This window comes from Rhamphochromis sp. 'chilingali' (assembly GCF_963969265.1).
Source record: "Rhamphochromis sp. 'chilingali' genome assembly, chromosome: 11".
Classification (NCBI taxonomy): Eukaryota; Metazoa; Chordata; class Actinopteri; order Cichliformes; family Cichlidae; genus Rhamphochromis; species Rhamphochromis sp. 'chilingali'.
In genome coordinates, this window is record NC_137938.1 from 35,648,253 (window position 1) to 35,676,070 (window position 27,818).

General features: G+C 39.5%; 1 protein-coding gene across 3 annotated transcripts in view; it reads left to right on the plus strand.

Annotated features, from left to right (window-relative positions):
* otud7b (OTU deubiquitinase 7B) overlaps positions 1-27,818 on the plus strand; it is a 44,684-nt gene that overhangs the window by 2,026 nt on the left and 14,840 nt on the right. For 2 of the 3 annotated variants that reach the window (XM_080897625.1, XM_080897627.1), the window contains exons 2-4: positions 24,991-25,250; positions 26,582-26,752; positions 27,569-27,796. In XM_080897625.1, coding sequence (XP_080753751.1) covers positions 25,166-25,250; positions 26,582-26,752; positions 27,569-27,796 — 484 coding nt within the window. In that variant the 5' untranslated portion in view covers positions 24,991-25,165. Of the gene's footprint in view, positions 1-7,160; positions 7,214-24,990; positions 25,251-26,581; positions 26,753-27,568; positions 27,797-27,818 lie in introns of those variants that run through there. The other variant, XM_080897626.1, reaches the window with a different exon arrangement.

Here is a 27,818-nt window from a genome sequence, read left to right on the forward strand (position 1 = left end):
AATCATTAGGATGGTTACAATTCAACAGCATTATTTTGATTATTCAAACTGCTTAATTAAAAAAAAAAAAACAGAATTAAACTACAGTGGTTGTCACTTCTTTTTAGCTTAGTTTTCTTGGTTGTCAGCATGACTATGCTGGACAACAAGCCGTAGACATGAATCCTTCTTCCTGTTTAAATGCGTCACTCTCAAAGCTTTGCTAACTGTCATTACGAAAGTAGCCCAATTTTTGGCCATGAACGTGGAAAAATAGATTTTCTTCTCAACAGAGATTTTTTTTTTTTTCAATTTTGTTTTTTTGTTACGTAGTTTAAAATGTAAAGAAAGAGAAAGTGTTGAAAATATAGATTATAAACTTCAAGGTGAGCATTTTAATTGTTGCCTTCTCAGTGTTTTAAAACTGGGCGTGATGTATCTGACTAAATTATGCCAAGAAGTTGTTAGATAACAACCTAAATGATCCTTTTTTTTTTTTTTTCTAACAATGTCTGTAATTTGAAGAAAACAACTTTGTTTTATTCAGGATGAAATCACAGGGATTCATATGTTGCTGCATTGGTCAACTAATATGAATGCAATGAAGGGAACATTTATCAACATTTTAAACATTTTTATTTTCATAGGTGCAGTCAGTGAAGTTTTTGACCGCACCTCATATTTGCACCCATTATCTCACTGTTGGTAATTAAAGTGATAAAGCTGCCCAACAGTTCATGGTGGCAACTATTTACCATGATGCTCAGTTTTTCTGAGGGTTTGTGTCAGGTTTCATTATACAAGTCCTCAACACTTGAAGGAACATATTATATTGATTCATACAGCAGCAGAGAGAGCACCTCAGGCGAGTATTTTAAGAGGGGTGTAGCATCCTTCTGACTGCAAGACAGTTTCCAAACTGGCAGGGTGTAAAAGTAAAAAAAAGAAAAAAAGAAAACTGAAAACAAAAAGTGCTCTGCTGCTTTGTAAATATGTGGATTATAGGCACAGGTATGCAGTCTATTAAATTGCCTTCTCAGTGCACTAAACAGGCAGTAGCTCAGCCTGCATCCAGTGGAACAGAACAAAACAAACATTACTGAGTTATTGCTCTTTGATTTCCCTCGAACCATTTGAATTTGGTTGATCCAAGTTTAAATATGTGGTTTGTAATCTGCAGTGTATCATATGCATCAGATCTCTTAACAGGATTCAAATGTTATGTGGTTGGGAGTTCACAGTAGCCTCGGGTCACAGTGACACTGATGGTGCCCACTCAAGAGGTTTTGTTCTCGAAGGGAAATCACCAAGACCGGGGCTAAAATGTTTTTAATTGCTTTTTTCTAAAGTTGGTTTTAGTTTGGCTAACTTTAAAATACATTTTGCTTTATCAAAAAATAACAGGACAATGCTTACATTTATATCAACCAAAGACCTTTTACCTAAACTCAGTACAAAGCAGTCGCGCTTACCTTCATATTGACAAAGGCTTTGTTTGAGCCAGCGTGCTAAACTGTATCTCACTCAAATTTAGTTTGCAAGCTCTTTTATTGTTAATGAACGATTACAAAACTGTGTGGAGTGGGACATGAGCTTTTTCACCTTCTGAAGCATTGCATGCCCTGCTGTCATCCAAAATGATGAGATGTAACTAGACACTTATATTACCTGTGTAACAGGGTTTGTCATGACTCTGGCAACATGAAGTTTTATGAGCTGATGGTCATGGGCTTATTTGCACACTGTTTTGCAGTTACATGTGGCAATAAAGACAGAGCAGCAGTGACTCTTGAGTTATACTTCACATGACGGACAGCCAGTTGAACTTGTTTGACTTTCTGTATGACTTTCTTTAAGGTTTTGTGCCAGTTAGTGTGAGAGTGCTGTAAACATGTGTCACACACTTATTTTGCTGAATATCCTTTGTGGCTGTCTTGGTGAATATAATGTTATACAAGCTAACCTGTCTGTTTCAGCCATGCAGAGGGTATGAAAATTTAAATTTTCCTCTCGCTGAGTTCCCCCAAACAGCTGCTCACTGTCAGCGGTGCAGTGTCAGTTACACGGCCAGGCCTGTTTGGCCTACTCCCACAGGAAAACACGGTCAGATTAATAAGTAAGTAGATGAGGTTAGTAGGACAACCAGATGATTTTTTTCCTGTTAAGTGTGCATGTCCCACTGGTGGTAAGGCATGAACTAAGCCTTGTTTTGTTTGGACTCTTTGCAGATTTCCAAAAAAGACTTAAAACCCACATCCATCTGTGCTCTTATATCTTAAAGTAGCACTATTTAGAAACACAGGAAGGGGATAAGATAAAAGGCAAAAACAGTTTTAGTCTCTGCACTGCCACAGCGACACGAGGATCAATAGGTGGCTTGTCTCTAAGAGGTCTCCATGTCCAGACAGCAACTCATAAAACTCTTTGCAGCCCCACCCTCCCCACCATGGCTGGTTGCCTGCCAGTCTTGTGACACAGCAGCTAGCCAGTACCCAGGGCCATTTGTGTCCAGGATGGGTAGATACTATGAACTGAGGTGCTTACCTGGGTGCCAGCAGCTGCTTTACTTTGAAAACATGCATGTTTGAGTCCAAAATTTGTCATTTTATACCGTTTCTTCGTTTGTTTATGAGTAAAATATTTTTATTTGTGTAAAGAAAAACACAAAAATCAGGCATCTGTTGACACTCATTATATACCGTAGTACACTATACTATAGTATAAACTATATTTGATTTATCCTCCAAACTGGGGAAACTCTGTAGTCTTTGACAAAATAGCTATGACCATTAGAGGAGTTTATAGTTCATAAAGGTGAAGTACACTTTATCAAAACAAATAAGACATTTCACTAAAATAAAAGCTAGTTTGAAATCAAAATAAATGTAATTTATATTTAAATAAAAATACTTAGTGGTAATATAATTTATAATTATTATTTTAAATTCACCCAGCAAAATACTAAATGCAGAAAAACAGCATAGCAACTATGAGATGACATTTCAGCCGGTATATGTAACAGTAAAGGTTTGTCTTGCATTTGAGAAAAAAAAGTTTTTATTTATTAAGTGGCCAAAATACAGTGCATACTTACAAAAACTCATTTTAAGCAGGTATTTGAACAGCATTGACATATACATATATTAAATACAAAATTGTTCTTAGGCTACAAGTGCAACTTAGGGATGTCACTGATACACAGGTTGAAACTTTTTACATATCAGATGATATAAGTTAAAAAAATATCAGTAAATAGATGCTGGCCACACAGGTCCTCACCCCATGTTCCAGGTCTCCACTCTACACCCATGTTAAGTTGTGGATAGCAGGATTATGCCCGGTCTGTGTTTAGTTAATTCATGCGGTTGACAGAATAGAGGCCAACGCAAACTAAGGTGTAACAGTTTTATTTGTTCCACCTGAAAAACTATAATCCAATACAGCATGGGCTGCCACTCCCATGAGAAAAGCTGTGGTAGTGAAAGCTTGTTGTATCACTTACTTTGATCACTGTACCACACCAGACTCAAGAATTTATTACAGCTGTACTTGCCAGAACCTCACAGTCTTATCTGTCATCACCACAGTGCTATTTGTCTTTCACTTTTTAAGCAGTGGTTGTTTTATCTATTGTTGCAGATACAACTTTTTCCTTTATGATAGGAATAAATGTTTTCAGCCGATTGGTCTTTGAGGAAGTTTATTATGCTCATTTCTAGCTACATGGTTTTGTTCTTTGACTCTGCAAGGGTAGCTTTGCATGAGTCACAGTTTCAAAAAATCCTCAGTTGTTTTATTGTCCTGTTTTCTCTTCTTTTGGCTGTTCATGGTAAGCAAAGGGCTTTAACAGTGTGTGGGTGGGGCTTGTGTACTCGCTATAATATCATCCAAAGCCAAGTTTAGAAAAATAGTTTGAAATGACTGCCCTATTTGTACGCTGTGTGCGTGTATGAAACTTCAGACATTTTAAAGTATTCTGGATTGTTTGGACTTCTGAAGGAGCTGGTGCACTGCAGCTGATGCATGGTTAACGCAGACCAACATAGAAGTGAATTAAATACATTGGCCCGTTTTAATCTGTACCTAGAGCTGGGCGATATGAGATTTTTTCATATCACGATATGTTTTTTTCATTTCAGGCGATAACGATATCTATCACGATATAAGCCAAATAACTATATTTGTAAGATTTAAATGTGCCGTTGCTCACAAGTAAAATGTGAAATAATCAGCAGCTTGTTTTTATTTAAATATTTATTTCCCATAATAAGTTCAACAGGGTAGATGTACTTAAGGAACATGAGACTTTTTCAGATAAATAAAGGCAAATATTGCAAACTATACAAAAGGCAGCCGCTAAAGCGTTTAAGTTTCAAAGTAGAACAAACAAAACAGACTAAATTGTCAATTCCACTTAGAAACAAAATATTAATTCTAAAAATAAATCTTAGTTTGTTTTACAGAAGAACAGACAAAACTGACTAACTTTTGTCAATATCAAATAAACTGAGAACTAAAAGGAAATTCTCAATCTCTCCTTGTTGTATAGCTGAGCTTTTCAAACAGTTTTAACAGTTACTTTAGTCTGACAAAAGCCGAATGACGAATTAGCGCTTCCAGTCAGAGACTGAGGCTACGTCCACACGTACACGGGTATTTTTGAAAACGGAGATTTTCCGTTTACGTTTTAAAAAATAATCCCGTCCACACGTAAAGGCAGAAATGAAGGAAAACGCTGCTATGAACATGCCAAAGCAGCAGGTGGCGCTAGATTCCTAACCGTACCGAAATGTTGGCCAATCAGAAGTCTAGAAGCCTCGGTGGGAAAAAGTAAACAAAGCTGGGGCATAGAAGCAGAACCGAGTCGTATGTGTGGACGGACAGTAACTGTGTGTATATGTAAGCATTTAAACACTGCAGAGAGTAGAATTAACAGTAACAGTATTGTAGAAATTCATTTCACCGAAACAATAACGTGGCGCACAGTGTGACGCATGCACCAGTTTATTGTATTTCCAGACTTGCTTTCGGCACAATTTACAGTGCGGCTACTCTATTTTTTGTCAGACTTGAAATAGCCGAAATACCTTCACACTACGGAACTTCTATGGCTCTTCCGTTCGACAATCTCTCCGGCATTGGAACCATCATCTGTTTTCTCTTCAGTCACGCTCGGTTGATTTTTCTAGTCGGCACACTCATTTCCTCCATTACCCGCTGGCTGCTTCCCAAACAAACACACGTGCGGCTTGGCACTTGTGCTGTATGTAACAAGTCACGCGACGTGACGCTGCGGCTGTGATTGGTTCGGCTCTGCGCTACTTAATTTGGATTGGCTGACCTTTTTTTTTTTTTTTTTTTTTTTTTTTTTTTTGAGGACAAGAGCGGCGAGGTCTATCGCGATAGCTTAATTTCTCTATCGAGTAAAAGTTATATCGCGATACATATCGTTATCGTTCTATCGCCCAGCTCTGTCTGTACCATATTTATCTTTTTGAGTCATTAGTTAATTTTGGACTTTAAAGTACTGCAGAACCATGCTGGTTCATGCAGCAGTCATGTGTCCTGTATTCCACCTTAGGGCTGTTCGATATAACGATATATATCGGATGACAATATAAAAACATCTATCGTTGTATTTTACACTATCGTTTGTATCGTGGTGTCGCAAAATAAACTGTTTACGGCAATATTTTTTCATGGTTTTGATGGTCACTGTAGTGGCTATATTCATTTCTTAAAGTTCTCTCTTTCTCTTATATTTAATATAACCACACGACTGACGGACAAGCGCCTCTTTTTATTCGTTGTCGTTAGCAACAACAACAGTAAAACCATCACGTGTCTGCTTATTTTCCACAAAGTTTTCACAATAAAGCTCAAGATCCTGTTGAGACTTTCCAAAATAAACTGAATCACGTGAAAGAGCATGCAGACTATTTACGGATGAGAAGCAAAAAAGAGCCGTCAGGTGCTAAAAAATAAACCTTAGACTCAAACGTTAGAACAGGCTTTTCCCCGCAGCACGCCGTGTAATAAATACTCACAAAGAAAACGGCGGCCGTTACAACTTATGTCTAAAAATGTATCGTTTCATGCATCGGTTAAAACACTCGACTCCAGGTACACGACGCCCAGCTGGAAACACTTCCTGCAAGTCGAGCTGCCCGAGATTCACAGAACTTTCAGAAAATGTAAAATTTTTGTGATTTATATCGTTATCGGGACGATAGATGTCTTAATATTGGGATATGAGATTTTAGTCATATCGCACAGCCCAATTCCACCTGGTAGTTTACATTGTTAGATCACAGAAAGGCACAGAGGCAGGTGGTGTCATAGTGATTTAGAAACAAACGTTAACTGGGGTTGCACATTATTGTATGGATACAATATGGATAATTAGTTTAACCAGCTATTATTTTTGCTGCTGACCAGTGAGAACAGAGATCATTTAGTTGACTGTTCCACAAAATCTAAAGGTTAACAGGACTCCATCAGGACCAAATGAGGACTTCTGACTGACGGATTCTGGTGTTTAGGTTGGCAGCTGTCTGAAATACTGAAACAAACTCCTAACAAGTGAGGTGATTTCTATTAAATTCTGTCCTTCACAGCTAGAACAACACTAACTGTAAGGTGGGTGGCAGTAAAGCTGGACTCATTGATCAGCATCAGTGTCTTTAAGTGGATGTTCAGTTTGGTAAATTCGGCAGTTGTAGTAAATCACTCAACATGTTCTTTGAGATTAATGTTTATTTCAAAGCATATTATTGGGCATGTGCCTTTTCTTGTGCAGACTAGGGGACATTATCGTCTCCTGCTCTGCCTCGTTGATCCAGGACATCAGGAGTAATCCCACACACAGCCCTAATGAGGAGCCTGTTCCCCCAGGATGACATCATATGGGGTGTGACGTGAAGTCACCCTGCTGTGTATAGCGACTGGCCTGCAGCACGTGGGGATTCACATGAGCATTAGTGCTGCATGCCTGCAGAGGCTGGTGCTTGTTTAGCCGCTGGCTTTAGATCGGGCAGGGCTTGGTTGGCTTCACATTCAGCCTGATTTAGTAGATCTTCACTGTTGTAGGTATTGTACTTGCAAGTCACAGATCCATTTTGTTTCTTGTATTAAGCAGTTTCTAAGCTCTTTTATTTACAACAGTTTTTGTATTGCAGGACTGGAACGAATGTGCTTAATTTTAAAATGGCGCAGCCGAAGATCAAGTTGGAGTGTAAGAAATGTCTTGTATTCCTTGAGGGTTGATATGCAAATGAAAGCAGTAGTCATCTCACTTGCCTTTTAAATGTGAATTATGCAATACTAATTGTTTAGACATGAAGCAAAAAGGATATTTTGGCATCAGTGTCATCCCTGTAACATCAAATATTGCCAGTTTATTTTAAAATTAATGCACGGATCAAAGCAACAGAGGAGGTGATTTTAGTCATCTTTAAGATTGGTTAGGCTTGCCAAAGCAACTTTAGACTTATCACCTTTGGTCAATAATCACAGCTCAAACACTGTAGTATGTGTTATTGTGTAGAAGTGCTTGCATTCACATTCACTTCACTTGGGTAGGACCCACAGGTACAGGGTCATCTAACTATAATTGGCAACGCCCTCTTTTTTTCCCTGCTCTTCTTTTAAAGTCCAGTTGCTGCTAATCATCTACTCTGACCTTTCTCATGTCATGTTTACTGGTAAAGTCTTGGTTACTTGGTTGGGCGGTCCTCCATGTCATTCAGCTGTATCACCAAAGATGAGCTTGTGTCATGTTTGGACATGCACATGGGAATCCTGTGCTATTATTGTAATCATCTTAATTAATTTTCTAGAGGCAAAACACACTTTGTTATTTACTGTGAAAATTTCCAGCCTTTAGAATATTTAGGTAGGCAGTTTTAAGATGGATGCAGAGGCTTGTGCTTCTTCACAGAGAATACAAATCACTGAGTCCACCAAGGCCAGCTGAGGACTTTTGTAAACCGGTTTAGAGTTTAGGATGACAGCTGCAGGAAGCAATTTATCCATCAGTCTCTGTGCTGATGTCCTTCAGAGGCACAGCAGCATTTCTCGCCGGATGTTCAGCAGCACTGGACCAGCATTTGTGTGTCTGTGCACCTCTTTTGGTCTGCAGAGCACAGACTTCCATGAAGTCATGCAGGGGTCATCATTCTTAATGTCTTATTTTGGGTTTCTTTTTGTGTGCGCCTCTGAACCAGTAATGCATTGATGGCAGATTAGCTTCCACTTCCCCCTCTCACTTTGAGGATCAAATACCCTCATTACATTTTCTGCTGTTTCAGTCACCCATCGCACTGACCCCGTGCACAAAGCAGTGTGGTCTCTGTGTGGTATGTGGGAATGCCACTTATAGTCCCCTAAAGCCCTTTTCCACAGCCGCCTGCTTCATGTGGGGTTGTTAATTATCGCTCCTTGACTGGTGATTACTGAGCCTGACTGCAGAGACATGCCCCGGGCATAGCCTAGGACCCTCTGAGGTCTAGTAAACCATCATAATGGACAGGAAAGGAGGAAATAAAGATTGGCCTGCACCTGTATGTAAATGAGTAATCATAACTATCTCAGCATTAATGCTACATGTTACTATATTAATTTCATGATAACACATGTACAGGTACAGTTAAACTAATCAGTTATTTTCTTGGTTAATCTATTAATTATTTGTCAAAACTTTGTCAGTTACTAAAAGTGAAAAGGTTCATCTGCTAAGGATGGCCTACTTTTTTGTTTTTGGAATATTTGAGTCAAGACGTTCTTGTGGATTTAAAGAATTAAATGATTAAACTTTTTCCTTTGTTTTCTTACTGGTTTTGTACATATTTAGTTTTCTAAATTTATGTAAAAGGACCATTCAGGCAGAATCTTAATGACCATGGATCAGAAATCACTTGCTGCTGTCAATTAAGGCATATCCTGTTAAAGAGGAAAATGTGTGCTTGTTTATTTTCATCGAGAAGTTGTTGATGCCACTGTATCCATTATATAAAAATCAGCGCTCACGTTTCTTGTTCTTGTCCACTGATATGTGAGTCGGGTGATTCATGCTGTGGCATTCAGAGCAGTATTTTAGAGGAAAGTGGACTAAGTGAAGTCAAACATCTCTCCTACATGCTCTGCTACACGATGACATCAGCTCTCAGACACTTTGATAAACACTTGTGTTCAGAAGCTAATACTGCCCATTTCAGCTGGCTGGACTTGGCTATTATTACTTTGCTCCAGTGAATATCAGCAAGAGTTTACGTATGACTGAAGAAAAAGTTGAAGCTTTCCACTGACCAGGAGACATTTTGTCCTAAACCATCACTGTACCTCAATCAGAACGCCTCTGTGTGCAGACTACATACACTACATGCACTTTGTGCTTACTTGCGTGGTGCATGTATACAGTGTTGGGAAGGTTACTTTTAAAATGTATTCCATTACAGAATACAGATTACATGCCCCAAAATGTATTCTGTAACGTATTCCGTTACGTTACTCAATGACAGTAACGGATTCTGAATACTTTGGATTACTTAATATATTATCATGCTGTTTACAACTACGTGAATGTACTATTGCTGTGTGATTTATTACTGTTACTGAAGGTCCGCGACTCCGAACTGTAGTAAAGGGACCTCTGACTAATACGGTGGGTTCTGTGTCGGGCTCGTAGCCGAAAAATAGCTTTACTTTGTTGTGTGGGTCAACTTTTATTGACAGAGAGAGGCGTTGAAAGGCTGCTCCAACGGAACTTATTGTTTTCGGAGGAAAACACGAACACGGTGTACAGTCGAGTCTTAATAGCTTACTTACAACTGGGCTCGTCAGGCACTCTTCTTGGCTGAAGTGGTTATTATTATATTTACATGCTTCCAGCTCCCGTTTTTCCTCGATGACAACTCGTACCTTTCCACTCCCCTTTTTCTCCCTCCTCGCGCTCACAGACCCATAACGTGTATGGCAGTCCATTCTCCCTGCAACACGGACTATACTGCCCATGATGCTACATTCTTTACGGTGTGTTCACACCGAACGCGAACAGCGAACACCGAAGCTATGCTTGTAGCATTCTGCCTGTTAGCTTAGCACAACAACAACGAAAAGGCGCTCTCTCACCCAGGAAACACACAGTCGCAGAGAGAGAGAGAGCGTCGCCCTCTAACCATGGCAACCGTAAAGCTGCCGCCTGGAACAACAGAACGTAGCTGTCAAACAAAACCCAAACAGTCCTGACCCGCGACAATATGAAACAGGAAAGTACCGCAGTGTAATCCATTTATTTCAACAAAGTAACTGTATTCTGAATACCACCTTTTTAAACGGTAACTGTAACGGAATACAGTTACTCATATTTTGTATTTTAAATACGTAACGGCGGTACATGTATTCCGTTACTCCCCAACACTGCATGTATATCAACAGGGTAGTGTTGCCTCAAGTCTAACACAAAAGGTCATACACTTAACTGCTTTTTGTATACATGCAACGTGTTGGTTTCTGACCAAAACTTATGCTAAAGTCTTTTAAAAGCAACAGTTTACCATGCATGAACAGCAAATAACACCAAAATGTGTGTAATCTCACTACTTTTTACCTCCTGCCTGAAATTTGGTTGCTGGTCCCTCCTCTTAAATTACTTAAATTCTGCCATTTTGACAGTTTAATAATTAACCACTAATTAGCAGATGTCAGTGTCTGTGCATTGTACCTGTACAGATTTGAAACCAAGCTAGCTGTTTGACATAAAAAATCTGAAATGAAAATCAAGTAAATACAGTCATAAAACTTGCTGTAGATATTACATTTGTAGAGGTTGTATTTAGGACCGGACCAAAATCCAAAGAAAACAGCTTTACTGTAATGTGTGGTTGAAAAAAAGGAAATGTATATTGTGGTAAGGAATATTACAGTGTATTGTTGCGTGGTTATGTTCCCATCTTGAAAGCTCTTTATAGGAAAAGGAAAAGTCCAAAAATAAGAGATCATTTTGGTATTGTTAGGCCTTTGTTAGGCCTAAAGAGGTCTTTGACAAGCATTAATTGAGACTTTTCTTTTTAAACAGGAAACTCTGAAGACATGCATTCATACAAAGGAAAGGAAACATAAGCATACTCTAGCTTATTAGGTCATCCACTCTCTAAAAACCTTGCTAACTGGTGTTTTGTGTTTCAGTCAGCTTAAGGACCAGAGAATGATGATTCCTAAGAACAGTGCACTTTCAAAAAACATAAATGGTTTTTGTTAATGAAAATTAGCTCTGAATGATAAAGGATTTCATGCTTTCAGAAGGAGAAGATGACGTCACTGATTTGATTGTCTCTGATTGAAGCATTACACGTTCCTTGGGTTTTGTCCCTGACAGTGTTTAAATCTTAGCCATCAGCTGTTTTTGAGCTCTCGACTGTGCAGACTTTCTATGTTTAAACTGTGATTAGGAGTGGATTATTTTTAGGCTATCTGAAACAGGAGGTTGCTCTAATTCTGGCAGCTCAGATTAGATGGTAACTCTCTGTTTGCATTGGTGGTGGTGCTTACACAGTTGTTATTGCTCTGGTTTAGATGTAAAGATAGACACTCAGAACAAGTGCGCAGCTGTGTAATGGACATTCACGGACCCTGTTTTCATGAACAATGCTAATAGTTGACCTAAATGTCTGTGAATGTGTTTTTCTCCCCCTTATTACCAGTCGCACTATTTTTAGACCAGATAAACTGGAGGAATTTCTTGGTTCAGTCATGAAGTTTAAAACGGCTGCAGTGTGCAACCCAAATGTGAAAACTGTGATCAAATGATCTGTAAGTAAATCCTGTTTTCTTCACCTTGTTTTGCCTTGAGCACTCATCCAGGGGAAAAAACAGAGGTTCACATGGATCAGGTTTGCCTGTTTCTGAGCCAGCAAATGGGATAGGCAGGCTGTGAGAGGGACATTAGACTTTGCATATTTTTTGTTTGATGACTGGACAGCTTTTGGACTCATCCAGCTCAGGTGGCACGGCCTGGAGAGGGCGGGCATGGTGTGGAATCTCTGACATCAGCTGTGTGTGCATTCGGGATGGTGGTGTTGTCTTACGCATTACACACACAGACGCCCGCAGATGGTGGCTAAGCCAGCAGGGTTGAAATGTGTTTTTATTTTCCTTGCAGGGAGGCTCATCTCGCCTACTTTGTTTAATTTTTTAAATTCCTGACTTGTTTGTAAACATTCGTTAGACCTGACACTTCTTGCAGCGTACTCTTGCAGAGACAAGCCAAGTGGAAGAAAAATAAGTAGGAATGCAGCTATCCAGCTTTTTCAGTTCTCATACCTTGCTTTCTGATCCAATACTGATCCAGTACTAGATTTACATTAAAAAGCTGGATTCCTCACTGAATCATTCTTGTTTATGCAAATCAGCTTTTTTTTTTCTTGGATCAAAATGGGTCTTTGGGTCGTGACTGTACATGAAAGCATGATTGGTCTGCATATAGTTAATTTGTTGAAGTGTATTCATTTAACTGTTCTTTCTGCTCATTTGATCAACTAAAAGTGTATTTTATGATTATTATATTTACCCAAATGCTGGACTCGATTTAAACATTGCTTTGCCAGTGTTGTAAAAGAAACTAACAGATAATTAAGGCAACAAGAAGCGTTGGTCTGGACCTCGCACCTTTGCACCTGTCGGGACTTTATATCAGTATATAGCGGTCTTACAGGCCTGGACTTTTGCCAAGTACTGTTGGCTGTGAAAACAACAACAACTAAAGTCTCCTAAACAGAATGAGGGGGAAATGTGGTTCGGATACTTCTTTAGTTTTAATCATTATTAGATTCTTTAGATTTACATTCAACATCATACTGCAAATTGTTATAGACCCTGAGCAGGTGCTGAAAGCTGAAGCTCTGTTGTGGTGGCACATTTTGCAGTTAAATCACAAAGTACTGCAAAGACATTACAAAAGGTTGTTGGCAAATGAGCTTGAAACTCTAAATCGTTGGTCCTCCTTGCTATTTTGGCTGTCCTTACTGCAGCCAGTGGACTAACGATACAAAGTAGGATTGTATTGATTAGATCACCTCTGTAGATTGGTTCATTGTCATGGCATCTCATATAACTTTTTAAGGCAGTATCAGAACGTATCGACATATCAGAGTAGTGTGCCTCTAAATAAAATCAATAACCTTATTTGGAAAGACTATAACCCATCTTTCCTGCAGCTACAACAGAGCTTTTGCTGTTTTTAAGACAAAAGACACTGTCTGAGTCTGATGAAGAAGCTTTTTCTTTTCTTTTTTGCTAATGGACTTGAACTGGTCCGCTAGTCCCCATAATTCATATGTCAGCAACATGCCTGTGCATTTCCCCCTGAGCTGTAGTTCAGTGGGATTATTGATTTTCCTCCAATGACCAGCTTGCTAGCATATTTCCTTTTGTCCAGGGCAATAGGCACACTCAAATTTACTCTATTGATTTCTGAGATGTAACCCAATAGCAACTGAAACCATACGTCTCTCCCTGAGAATGCAGCAGTTTAAAGTCCTAAATATTGTAATTGAATTGTGAAACTGTTTTTTTTTCTCTTCAGTGATAGTAAATTAGTTAAAAGTGCTTCATAAATGAATTAAGGGAAAATGAGAATTGATGCAGACCATGTCTGCGGCAGCCTAGCATTAGCTTGAGGCTGTTTCTGCAGTGCTTCGGCATTATACAAGCCCTTGGAAAGTGATGTGCCTACACTATTCCTATGATGCATCCATTTGCCCTTGAAGATGGGGTCAACGTAGTCGCAAAAGAAAGCATTGCCCGGCCCTATAGAAGGATATTGCAATATAATGAGAGGATTTTGCACCGCTCTGCGCTCTGTTTGCTTTGCTGTGCATTTTCTTGTCCAAGACTGTTGTCTGATAAGGCCATTCTGTTTTTTTAAGCCTTCTACTTATTATGTTGAGGAGACTGAAGCAGCACTTCCTATACACAAGCAGCAGAGCCATTGTGCTGCACCCTTCATATGAGGGCAACTTTGGAAGACCTAGGTGAAGATCTCGATTTTCCTCCATTCCTCAGCCAGGCAATGATCAGCCTCCTTCCCAGCTGTAGCTTTCTTATGTAATGAGCCAGTGTAGGCTGACTGAGCTCAGTCAGTAACCAGATTACAGCGCTCCACAGATTCAGACAGCTGAAGGACAGCCATCTCACCTAGGGCTGCTCAATTAATCGAATTTTAATCACGATTACGATCTGGGCTTTCAACGATCATTAAAAATGACTGAGCCGATTATTAGCCCCTCCCTCATTTATCCGCGACACCTTAAAGGCCGGTCCGTGAAAATATTGTCGGGCATAAACCGGTCCGTGGCGCAAAAAAGGTTGGAGACCGCTGATTAAGGGGACCCGAGGGAAGCTCGGAAAGCTAAGCAGAAATTATTTGGAGAGTGACTGCCGTTGGTTGAAAAGAGTTAAAAAAAAAAAAAAAACTTCAGTGGTGTTGCACACCATTTTATATTATTTTTTTAAAAGTCATTGTTAACCCTTTAAAGCCGGTCAGAGCAGCACGCTCCGTTTTGCGTAACTATTTTTAAATCCCTGTAGAACCTGAACCGTGTAAGCTAGCGCAATAATTTGTTTTGCATATGAAACCGGAGGAGTTGTACTTACATCTGATGCCATCAGCTTGTCCTCGGTCACGGTTTTGTTCCACATATAGCTTTGCAAAAATTGCATAAAAAGCGCTTGCAGGAACAAAAACATAATATTCCAGAAACACGCTCAGCCGATCCGATCAGCTGTTCGTAACACTTCCCACAGTGAAATGATGCACATGCTGTTTTCTTTGCAAATTTGCATCATAGGATTGTTTTTTGTTTTTCCTGCAGTATATAAAAATTGCTGTATCTCCAAAATAAAACTATGAAGACACTCAAAATAAATTTCCTGTGGTGGGAAACTATTTTTTGCAACTTTTTTTGTATTTAAAGTTTTGAGGGATAAACCTCTTAAACTTCTCCAAGTAGAAATATATGTAAACAAAACAAAAGCGATTTTCAAATTTTTTTTGTAGTTTATTGCACTTTTTTGCAATTTATGTAATTACTATGGACTTAATGCATACATATTATTAAAATATGGGCTATAACAGTTGTATTGATGTATAGCAACTTGAAATGCTCCCACAAATGGCACTACAGCATATAAAAAAATAAATAAAAATAATATAAGCTCTGGTGGACTTGGTTCTATAGTAGGTCTTAAAGGGTTAAATAAATATCGTCAAATAATCGTGATCTCAATTTCAGTGAAAATAATCGTGATTATCATTTTTGCCATAATCGAGCAGCCCTAATCTCACCACACCTTTGTTTTTCTTTCTGCTGGCTTCCTTTAGCAGCATGGTTGGTGTTTACTGTGATTGATTGTTCGCAGCTTATCCACCCTGTTTCTGAAGCACTTAAAAACTGGCTTCGACTCACTGAGAAGAAATCGCAAGAAAGCCATTGCTCTGCTCTGTTTATATGCATGTGGCTGTTTTTTAAGGACAGTATGCTATGCCTACGCCTTGCAGACAATTCAGAGCTTACTGTGACTGACAAGTCAGACAACAAAAGAGTGATTGAGACTTGAGCACATCAGTCATGTGGCTATACAAGTATTTCCTAAAGTATCTCTCTAAAGTCCCCTTGTTAGCTGCCAGGATAGCCTGAGTAGTATTGTGTTATTTAAGCTAATAAAGATCACTGACAGGGTTTTTCCTGGATATATCATTTATATATCAAGGTTTTAGCCTTTTAATTGTAATTTAAAAAACAAGAATATTTTTGTTGATCAAATAACCAGATGTAAAAGGAAAATTCCTAGTTTTCTAAGTGTGTGACCAGTCATGCTTACATATTGAGTCAGGACTCAATCCAAAAATAAAAATCCAGATTGATACCAGAGTTATCCACAGATACACTTCACTTGGATGAACCATGCAAGTATATTAACAACCAGGGAAGTACGTGGTTATGTGTTTTGTTTTGTTTTTGTTTTGTTGTTTGTGTGTTTTTAGTTTGGTGTCTGCTAAACACCTATTCCTGGTCTAGTCAGGTTGCTGATGATGTTGTCTTCTGTTCCATTAAGCTGCTTTCCCATAGAGCAGCGGTCCTCAACCCCCGGGCCTCGGACCGGTACCGGTCCGTGAGTCGTTTGGTACCGGGCCGCGAGAGTTGAGGCTCAGGTGTGAAATGTATGGTTTTCAGGGTTTTCGTTATTTTGTTTTCGTTTTTATCATTAACTCTGTTTTCCTGGGTCTTTTCACGTGTGTTATGAATAAATCTTCTTTTTTTCGGTACCGGTACTAGTTTTATTTTGTTGTATTTATCCGCGACACCTTAAAGACCGGTCCGTGAAAATATTGTCGGGCATAAACCGGTCCGTGGCGCAAAAAAGGTTGGAGACTGCTGCCATAGAGGATCTAGTCCCAATCAGCCAGTGTTTCAGACTGCTGCTGACTGCTCTGGTGGTCTGCATATGAACGGCCGGAGAACTGGTTCATGTGCTGTTAACGATGGTGTTGTTTTTGTATTGCGAAGAGTGTTTTTCTGAGGTGCATCAGACCTAATTAGTCATTTCTGCACTTCTGCTGTAGTCACTTATTGGCAGGTGTGTACACCGAAGCAGATGGAACTGCAGTAATCTGGCCGGTTCATCAGTCTAGCTTTAGCTGCTAGTGCTCACTGCTCTGTCCAAAGACTGGAAGTTTTTTCTTTCTATCCCACCATCCCTCTGTGGTCGAGATGAAGCACTTAGTCACACTTGTCACTCCTGCTTCGACTCCCACCAGCCACATCGCCTCACCCTGTTTGTTTACCTTATGCCCTTTATCTCATTACTCATGTGGTTTTGCCAGGCGGAGAGGGTGTGTTGTGCATTTGCTGAGATCACAGGAAAGGTTTATGTGATTGAACAAAAATAGAACAGGCACATTTCTAGACACTGTGTTTTATCACATACTGACCATTAGAGGGGAACAACTCGGCCATCCTCATCTGGTGAAGTCTCAACATTATTTAGGTAAAGCATACTATCCTCATTCTTTGTGTGACAGCTTCTTTGTCTCTTAAATGTAGAGCAAAGCTTGAGTTTCACACAATCAAAGAAACCTTGCAGAGGAAAAACATGAGGCGGTGAATCTCCCCCTTCACAGGGTTTCAGTGAGAAAGAAAAAGCACAACCTGTGATGCAAATGTAAATATCAGCATTACCAAAAGTCAAAACACAGAACCTGTTCTGCCTAAAGAAGTGGCTTCACTTAACTAACAACTCACTTATTTTTTGCCTTTAACTTAATCTCAGTGCTTTACTTTGCCAGTGTCCATTCAGGCAGGAGTGGAAAACATTAGTATTTGCATCTGTACTGTAAAAATGCATCAGCTGTTATTTATTTAGCTTTTTACAGACAAACAAATTAGATGAGCGATCACAGTTGTAGAGTAGAATTACAGAAGCACGAGAATGAGGCATAGCTTTACTGAATTCTGTCACAATTGGACAGAATTGTTATGTCGATTATTTAACATATTAATTTATTGCACTTAAAGTGTCTTTCTTAAAGGTATTTTCTTAAACAGTCTTGAATGGCCTTAGGAAAGTTGCAGACTTTTGCAAGTTGCATCATTGAGCTGAAGTCAAAAGCCAGCTTTGAGAATAATCAATGCAAAGATATGTGTGCTAAGAAAAAAAAATCTTGTGAATGATGATTCAGACATCTGGAACCAGATTAGCCAGTCATATGTAGAAATCTCCTCGTTTTGTTGTAATGCTGCTTTTCCTTTTACATATCTTTTAAAAAAAAAATCATTTGACCAGTATTCATACAGCATTTCTTTCCTACAAATGATCAATTCTCTGCATGTCTGTTAGTGTAGACAGTCAGACTGCTCTGTAGTTTCAGGCCAGAGGAAAACGTGGTTCATAACTCGTGGTTTGCAAACAATGTTGCTGAGCGAGTAATAAGAAGTGAAGGCTTTTGGAGAGTGCGAGATGGAAATTTACAGCAATGAGGGCAGCTCGATGTTTTTGTTTCAGTCGTTTTTGTTTGTCTTACCATAATAGGACTCCACACCATCCCAGCTCTGCCACAGATCTGAGAGATTTTATGCTACATATATATTTTAAAAAGTGCTTTTATCTGTTTGCTTTTTTCAGAAATCAGTTTTTAGGTGTGGCAAAGCTCAGCTTTGTTTTTATTTTGAAATTAGATTTAATTTAACCTGCATTCATGGTAAATTAGTCCCAGTGAAGAATGTGGCAACCATTGTTTCTGGGTTGAGGAAATAAAGAGTGGGGAATAATTTAGCCTGCTGGAACTGGGGAACAAAAAGTGGACAGATATTAGCTGAACAGCTGGAGGGGCATGGTGTTGAGTCTTAATATGCAATCTTAATATTATTTGTTAACTTTTTTGAAAGTATTATGCAGTTATTGAACCTAAAAAACATGCCATTTAAGATTAATTTTAATGTTAATCTATAGGGCTGGGCCATATCATACCGTTCACGGTAATACCATTATAACCTTAGGCAATGATAAGAAAATGAAATATTGTGGTAGAATATGGGTGAACCGCGCATGCGCAGTGCCTTTTTTTTCATACGCACATGGCAGAAAAAGCATGGCGGCGACGGAGAATGAGAAGGGTGAAATAGTTGAATGAAACAGATGAACCAGAATTGGTTTGTGAAAATGCTGCAACTTCAGTGATGTGGAGCTGGTTTGGCTTTCGTCTGTCAGATACACACCAAAGCACAATTTTAGGTAGAGCATGTAAGCGGGCCGTCATTATTACAGTGTTTTTCTGAAAATACGTCGCTTTTAAAATCCTTTTATTTTCGGAAAAATCGACAGTGCCCCTTATAATCCGGTGCGTGATAATGGTGATAAATATTTTTGGCCATATTGCCCTTCCATATTAATCTATAATGAAAAACAAATCAATATATGAAAAAAGCATTAACACCGTCAATATCCAGTAGGGAATTTTGTAGCCCCACCACACAGTGGCCACCACAGGTCCTCCTCCTCCTCAAGAGAAGTTTATGGTTTCAGACTGTGATGAATTAAAGACGTAGGCAGCACTCAGGAAAACTACCTGGTAGTCACAGCAGGAGTAACGGAGTCAAAAGTATACCAGATGAGAAACAGTTTGAAAGCAAGACCTACTGATAAATTCTTCTACTGAAATATTTTGAGTTTTAAATATAGATCTTTTACACCAAGGGCCCCTTTCAGTCATCTTGTTTGGAGCTGAAGTAAACAGTGAGTGAGACCGAGCTTTTAGGGAAGGACAGAAACGCAGAACTTTGAAGGAAAATGCGAGTATCCAGTAGGACAGATCGCGTGGCAAATGTTTTCCTCTGGATTAAACGTTCTTTGTGATAAAGACAATATTGAAGAGAGATCAGGTGGATGGATACAAAATGTAATTAAATCCATAAAAAGCACAAAAACATGATAATTCAAAATGACAAGATATAGATGCTAGAGCTGCAGTTCTCAGAGTTTTGCCAAAATTCACGCAAAAAAAAAAACCAACAACAAAGATTTTATCCCAATTATTTTGCTATCATAATCATACGAAGCCAGCATTGATTTATTACCAATTTAATATTGTAACACCATACTACTTCAGGGCTCGCAAAATCGCTAGCCCGACGTCCCGGAGCTAGCGATATCTCTGGTCAGGTGACCAAAATCTATCTCAGCCCCGCCCGTTGGGCTATATGATAACCCAACGGGTGGGGCTGAGATAGATTTTGGTCGCCTGACTGGAGATATCGCTAGCTCCGGGACGTCGGGCTAGCAATTTTGCGAGCCCTGTAACTTGTAATTTCACCATAACAAGTGGATAGTTCGTTTGTTTGTTTTTTGCTCACTTTCCACAGCCCTCGTGTAAAACCATAAAAAATGTGTCCTCCTTAAATACTGTAAAGAACAGCAAAGCAAACTTGCAGTCCCAATCCAAGCAACAAAGTGACCCCCTCAGCCCACCAACGGCTGACGCAGTGGGCTGCGGTGACCTCTCCGTCTCCCTCCGTGATCCAGGCCGTTCTCCTGCCCTCAGCTCAGCACCCACGTGTTGTCAGCAGCTCCTGTTACGTAAGCGCTCCTGCCAGACAAAAGCTCAGCCATCCCTGATACAAATCACTGGCTGGCCCATGTTGGCAGCAGCGATAGTACTGCTCAGTAATCCACGCAGGGTCTCTCTTGTTGAGAATGTTTTTTCCCTGGCTGCCAAATGGAAATTTTTGACAATGTAATAATAGATTTTGAGGGCATGAAATACAAGGTATTTGTTAGACGTCATGTTTTGTTGTTTTAAGCCCGCTATGACCTTAAAGGTGAACTCTGGCTTTGTAATTACCTTTGGGTGTCAAACTCTGGTGAAGTTTCACAGTGTGCGCCAACACCACAACAATTGATGAGCATTTGATGGATGCCATAAACTTATGGCCTCCCACACTTCCTCTTTCCCTTCAGGGTGTTCAGTGTCATAAACATTTTTATTGCGGTCTTAATGACTTTAATTTCCGCCATAATTTAATCCTGTGTTATCACTTTAGTTTTATTGTACAGCACCATTAAAAAGTTTTACAGTTAAGAAGTAACTGTGATCGAAACGGTTGATTCATGAGTGACCTGATGCGCTCAGATCTTATCCAGCACAGAATAAAAAATAAAATATGTGACTTTTATTATAGTGTAATGCGAGAAGACTTGGAGGACACAGACTGTCATTTTTACCAACTTGATCCTGGAAAAAAGTGTTTTTGAAGGAGGTGCCATTTGATGGTTTTAGTTTTACACATCAGCAGCAGCTAGGTTTCTATTAGTGTGCGAGAACATTCTGTCCACAGCCCTCTGTTTATCACCCTTCCACTTTTTTTTATATTTAATGGCTCTGAGTACTTTTTGCCTGTGCTGGGAGACTATACATCACATAATGGCACAGGATTATAAGAAAACACAGATTTACATCGTAACTAGACGACCTCTGTCCTCTGCTAAAGCCATCATAGTTGGTAAAACGTGTTGATGCTGCTGCTAAAGCCATCACTGTTTAGCCATCAGAACTTAAGGTGCAGCCTGTACATCTACTATGCTGTGGTATTGTCACAACTTAGTAGCTTCCTGTTTGTATGTTTTAATCTGCTTTCTCCTTTTTAAACGCTTTCATTTCTGTCATTATTATACCAGGGAAAAAAAAGAATTTGCCAGAAAGCTGCGATGATAATTTGAATAGTTCAGTTTTCTTGCAGTGGGCCTCACTTCATTTACAGCATGTCCCTGTCAGTGTAGTAGTTATAGTAGTTATGCTATATCATTTTTTTTTTACTAATGCAATAAAATTGCCCTAATTTGTTTTGTTTTATAACAAAGGCTTGTTAGACAGTGACTCAAAACCTGTCGCAGTGATTCCCAGAGTGTCGGTCGTGGCTTCTGGTCGGCCACGAATGTGCTGTTGGTCAGAATACAGTCTAATCTACGTTTCTGTATCAGTTCAAATGAGATCTCCGCCTGTTTCGTTACACTGCGTGTATGTGGATCAGAAGATCTCACTTAACTGACAAACTGCAAGAATATTGGGAGGCCCTGCAGAGGAGACTGTCGAGCCGCTGACTTTGCAAAGAATGCTCTAGAAATACAGTGCTGCCTGAGAAAGTCTGTTTCTCCCCCGTGTGCCTGCGTGCCTTTAATAATGATAAAGAAACCGAGGGAGGCAGGGAAAGCGAGAGAACGGTGGAGAGGTGTAAGAAGAGTAAACTCGTGACTCATCAGGCACAATGGAAAAGAGTTCACTGAGTCAGATGAAGCAGGAACACTAGGTGGTGGATGAGCCATGAGACTGATGGGAATAGATGACTGTAGGTATTTTATTTTGGGAGTCAGCAGTCACTATAATATATTATTTTGCTCATCAAACTAGTGATTTACAGGCATATAGAGTAACATTTAAAAAACAAACTATCTATAGTTACATTTTATTTCCTTTTTGAACCACATTGATCAGAAAAAAGGGTGGATAATAAGGCTAGGCCATGACAGATCCCTGCTAGTAGTTTGTACCTAAATCACTACTTCATTCCTCCTCCTCATGCTGCTTATCAATAAAATGGAAGTAAAGTGAATAAAAACTCTGCACCACACTACAGTGGATAACAGCATAATTCCCACTTCCTCTTAGTGGTAATTTTTCTTCTTCTGTTACGCATATTCTAGATGATACTGAAATATAATTGAGTGTATTATGACTGTATTATAAGAAAATATATAAAAGAGAAATTGTTTGCCAAATGTTTGGCAAAGACGGATGGAAGCCCTCTGAAGACATAGTAAAGTGCTTACCAGCTCTGTATTTTTAATGTTGGACTAATTCTTTTTTACCTCATAGTGGCCATTCGTGCAGCCCTTCAGTTAATTGTTTGTTTGAAACTAACTGTTGTAGCTCCCCCTTTTGGAAACAAGGTCTTGACAGCAGCTGGATGGAGCTTATGTCTTCACATCCAAAGTTGTGTGGCTTAGATGACCATGTCATGGGTATCTACTCTCACCAATATCATACAGAGCCCAAGAAAAAACAAACACACAAAAAAACCCCACAGTGAAGCATCCTGAGACCTGAGCTTTTGGTGCACCGGGTTTACGTATGCACCCCTCAAACATTCACTAAGGGTGAAAGGGAAAGCATTAGAGATTTTTTTTCTCTTTATTTCGTATCTCCAACTGAATATTTTTGGTTAATTGATCACGTTGGCTACAGCACCAAAACAAAATAGAGGCCCCTTTGGTTTGATTTGGTCCCAAATTACATCCGTCAGATCAGGGCTACTTTGATTCATAGTCTTTGTCTGCTGTGCATCGATTGCCCTCTATATCCTTTATGCCAACGGCCCGTCGATCCTTACTCTGTCTTTATTTCAGTCCCGATGATGTTTCTGTATTGATTTTAGTGCCAAACTGAAGCTTGCTCACTGTGGGTCCTTCGGCTCTGCCATTGAAATTTAAAGACTAATTGATTTCAAATGAGCGAAAGGCACGACGTGTTTCCTCATACCAAACCACTCCCTCAGGCTGTACTTGGATGTGACACGTCTTCACTTCTTTTACCTCTTGCTTTGCCAGACAGTTATTTCTTTGCTTTATCTTAAATTTATCTTAGTCTTTGCTTAATCTACACTCGATGTACAAGAGTAAATATAAAGTACAGATGTGGCAGCACTGGACTTCAGCTTGTTGGTTCCACAGATAGTATAAAAGATGGCAAATTACCAGTTGGTTAGTGAAGTCTGGTGAGACTTCAAGGTGCCTGTTTTTGTCACCATCCTGGTGTTTTGAAACTTCCTTTCTGACTCCTGATGACCATGAAGGCAATTTAAAAAATGCCTTGGGAATTTTATTCAGTAATACCAGAAACTAGCAGTTCAGTAATCTAGTTCTTAAATGCATCGGGGAAAAATGTTTACTGAGAGCATAGTTCCAGGAAAGATGCATGCACAAGTTGTCCATTCCCATCTTTTTAATTTCTGGTTGAACAACACTTTCATAGCAACAGTTATGAATAATTTGGAAAGTCGCCATTCTCGTTTGTTGGTTAGTAGGGATTTTCTTGGTAAAAGCCATGACCTTTTCCAGTTAATGTTTTCAGAAATATTCATACAGGGTGTTGGTGTTGGTATTTCTGTGAACAAGGTTTCCCATTATTTTCTTGACTGCTTGCTGACTGGTCATTGTGGAGCAATCATAGTCATAATCATTGGACTAAACGAGTGGTATGAAGTTTTATATGTAGGTGAAGATGCTGAAATGCTGTCTGCATCAACAACAATATTTTCTGCATTTTACAGGAAATGAATAGCAGCTGACCCAGGGGCTGACAGTTACTACCAATCAAAACAAATCTTCTTTTTACATTAAATGGGAATAAAATTCTTTTGAAGAAACTTTCAGTTAAGATGGTTTAAATGTGAATAAGATGAATCTTTCACATATTTTTTGTTTTACACAACAGCACAACTAAATTAAAAAGTTGGAATAAGAAGCTCTACATGCAGATCAACTCTTTGTCTAGTTTGACACAATTTACATTTGATTGATTTCTTTCTTAATTGCAAACATACAACAACCCTGCTTTCTAGCAGAGATAAGTGCAGCATGCAGGATGGATATATAGATATATAAATTACAAAAAATATATAAATTCTAAAAAGTACTATATTTTTATAGATAAAGGTATCTTTTTTGATGGGCTAGTAAATATCTATAGGGCCAGTAAATTGCTCAATAGCAAAAATGCAGTCTTGGTGTATTGTAGATATGTTGCAGTTGCGCCGTAACAGAAAATGTTGAACAACGTTAAACCAAAGTAAAATTTCCACCAAGCACACCAATCAGTTGTGTGACACTCCATTCTCTCTTTAGATGAGATGCGGAGACACTTCCTCAAATAAATGTAGTTTAGTGGGAAACCATGTAGTAAATTATACTTGGTGCACACTCATTTACTCTTTCAGCAGGTCATATTTGCAGGTGTGATTGAAGCACTTGTCTTGATTCCAGATTTTACAGGGATCATGAGTCATGACTTTTAAATTTTTAACTTGTCAGCTTTAATTAAAGAGTCTTCATAAAAGCAGCTGAAACCACACAGTAAAGTTTCCCACATGACAAACATCACACCTCGCAGAGCTACTCGACTTGTCATTTGACTCCCGTTAGTTTCTGTTCAAGCAGTTAGTGAAACCTGTGCTCTTTGTGTCTCTGCTGTTTTCATGGGCGGGACAAGTGACTGTGAAAGGTGTCAAGTTCAAAAACATCCAGGCCACAACTGGTTTATATTCAAAAAGGGGTTGAATAAGGTTATTATATCACCTTTTGCACTCTTTTCATTTCTTATAAGCTGATTAATGTGGATGTTTAAACTCTGATGGGTTTTTACCTGCAGCCTTAATCTTACTTTGTCGTCTTTCCCCCCTTTTTTTCCAGGTGTGGCTGACAGACTAGCTGAAGGTAGAGGCCGACTCCACCTTATCCATTCACTTTGCTGCCCTGTCGGGGAGAGCAGAGTACAGTCTTTTTTGTTTTGTTTTTTTCTTTCTCTCTCTCTCTCTTTCTTTTTAATGCCTGGATGCAACCCGCCAACTTGTGAATTCATGATCACATGACCGTGGATATGGACGCAGTCCTGTCCGACTTTGTCCGTTCCACTGGAGCTGAACCGGGATTGGCCAGAGACCTGCTAGAGGGTGAGTTACTGAGGATAGTAGAATTTCATTATTAACAATATTGTAAAGCTAAAGTGATGAATGCAACATGACGTTTCCTTTCCCCTTCCTTAATGGATGTTAGTTCAGACTGAGCCTTAATTTAAAGTATAGTTTATTGTTTAAATTAAGACTTGAACTTAAATATTAAGACTAAACAAGCAGCAGTGTTTTAATGATGTATTTCACGATGTATAAAATAGTTGGTGATAGCTGGACCCAGGCATAAAGCTTGCTTTGCTTTATATTTATGCTTCTCGCACTTGTGGTTTGATGTGATATTTATTAGCTTTTTGACTGCAAATAATTAGATTGAGATTGAATTAATGAGAGCTGCTGTTGTCACTTTTCTTTCACAGTAGTGCGGTGATTAGTGCTTGGTTTGAATCTTCTAACGTGTTGGGAGTTTCCTGTGTGGAGTTTACATGTTTCCTCTGGCCCTGTGCAGATTTCTCTGTGGGTTTTCCAGCTTCCTCCCACAGTTCAAATAAATCCTTTTTTTAAGTTGATTGGTGGTTCTAAATTGGCCAAGGATGTGAGATAAACAAAGTGTGTGATGATTATGGAATAAAGACGTGTATGAATGTGGCTAACTGTGGTTGAAGGTTCCTGGAGTTGTAAGGCTAAAAAAGCCCTATAAATGCCATTTCTGTTTCCTCCACCTGAGTTCACGCTCTCTATCTCAGCACAGCTTTGTTGCATCACCAGCGTTGCGTTCCAGCTGTGTTTTCCACATCATTAGAAAGCACCACTTTCTTCTAGTAGCTTCCTTCAATGTGAAAATACAGATGTAAAGCGAAAACTTATCAGATCTGTTTGTCTTTACACTTTGATCCCTTCTATTTTTAATCTATTAATTTCATTTCTGCTTCAAGTGAACTTAAAAAAAAAGCAGAAGTGGGGATGTAGTTATAGGAAGTTAACTGGAGATGATGTTCCAGGCAGTGGACTCAGTAAGTGCTTTTGGCTTTTTACTGTTAATTATGCTATCAAAGTCTAATAGAACGTAGGTATTACTAGTGTCAGCAGGGCTCCTGTTGCCTAGCAGCAGCACAAGTTGCAGATAAGAATATGGGTTAAAATGTAATGCATTGCAGCAACATCAGCAAGACAGCGAGCTGAGGCGTTTATCCAATAAAGGAATGTGTCAGCGGCCTTTGGGTACAACAGAAAGCCCGTGTTGCATTGACTTGTGGTAAATATTTAAACTGATGAGGAATCAGTCATTTGCTGGCCAAAAAGATTCAGGTAGTCCTGTTGGAGCAGTTAACTCAGACAGATGTTTCTGTCTCTCCCTTCCTCTCTCTTCCTAGGCAAGAACTGGGATTTCACTGCTGCCCTCAGTGACTTTGAGCAGCTGCGACAGGTGCATGCTGGGAACCTGTCGTATTCGTTCACAGAAGAGCGAACGTATCTGGCCCCTGAAAAGGAGATGGCTCGGGTAGGACGGCCTATACTCCATCGCCAAGATGAGGTGGTGCAAGGTGAGGTTCTCAGGAAGTGAGTTAGTCCAAAACATGAGTTCAGTTTGCAGTTTATTAGGTGCACCAACTTAATCTAAATGTTTTGACTACAACAAACATGCAGTGACTACATATCAGCTGATAAAGTGACAATTACAGAGGGTTTAAACCTCACAGTATTTTTGTAATCTGGTGCTCGCAATGGAGGCTTGAGGCTCGAGCGTGTGAGTTGGTGCAGTTTAGGAACCCAGATGACACAGGGATGTAACTGCAAAGGTTGGAAAAGATGAGAAGTTTAAACTTTCTGTATTACTTTTTCATGGTTAAACACTGATATATTATTTTTTCTTTCTTTTTTCCTGAATAGCGACAGTGGTTTAGGAGTAGACTGCAGTAGTTTCAATATGAGTAAAAATGGTTGCAGAGCTGGGTTGATGTCACAGCTTCTGTGATGACCACGGTGTAACGCTGACAACAGCACCAAGTCAGCGAGCAGTTTTCTGATAATAAGCCCTGTTGGTGTTTCAGCTGTGATATGCAAAATTCTTCGTTACAATTTACATTGGATGTTTGGGCGAAAGTTTAGTTGAGCTGTCTCTTAGTTTAGGTGAGTCCACACTTTTTAAAATGCAGGCATGTCCCCCTGCTGCCAAAAATAATGTATCATTCCCAAAAGGTTACTAATGCACAGTTTCATTCCTTATCAAATAAAAATACTAGCAATTGTCCTACCGCTTAATATTCTGGTCTACCCTGAGACTAAACATAATAACTACAAATCATAATGTGCAAATATGCACTTCGTGCAACACCTTTTTTTTCTCTCTCTCTCTGTAGCTACAGAGAAGCGTTTGTCGAGGGGTATTTCTCATGCTAGCTCTACCATCGTTTCTCTGGCCCGCTCTCACGTCTCGAGCACCGGCGGTAGCAGCAATGAGCCTCTTCTGGACACGCCCCTGTGCACTTTCCAACTGCCAGACCTCACTGTGTACCGGGACGACTTCAGGAACTTCATTGAGAGGGACCTTATTGAGCAGTCCATGATGGTGGCCTTGGAGCAAGCTGGTTAGTATAACTCTGTACCATA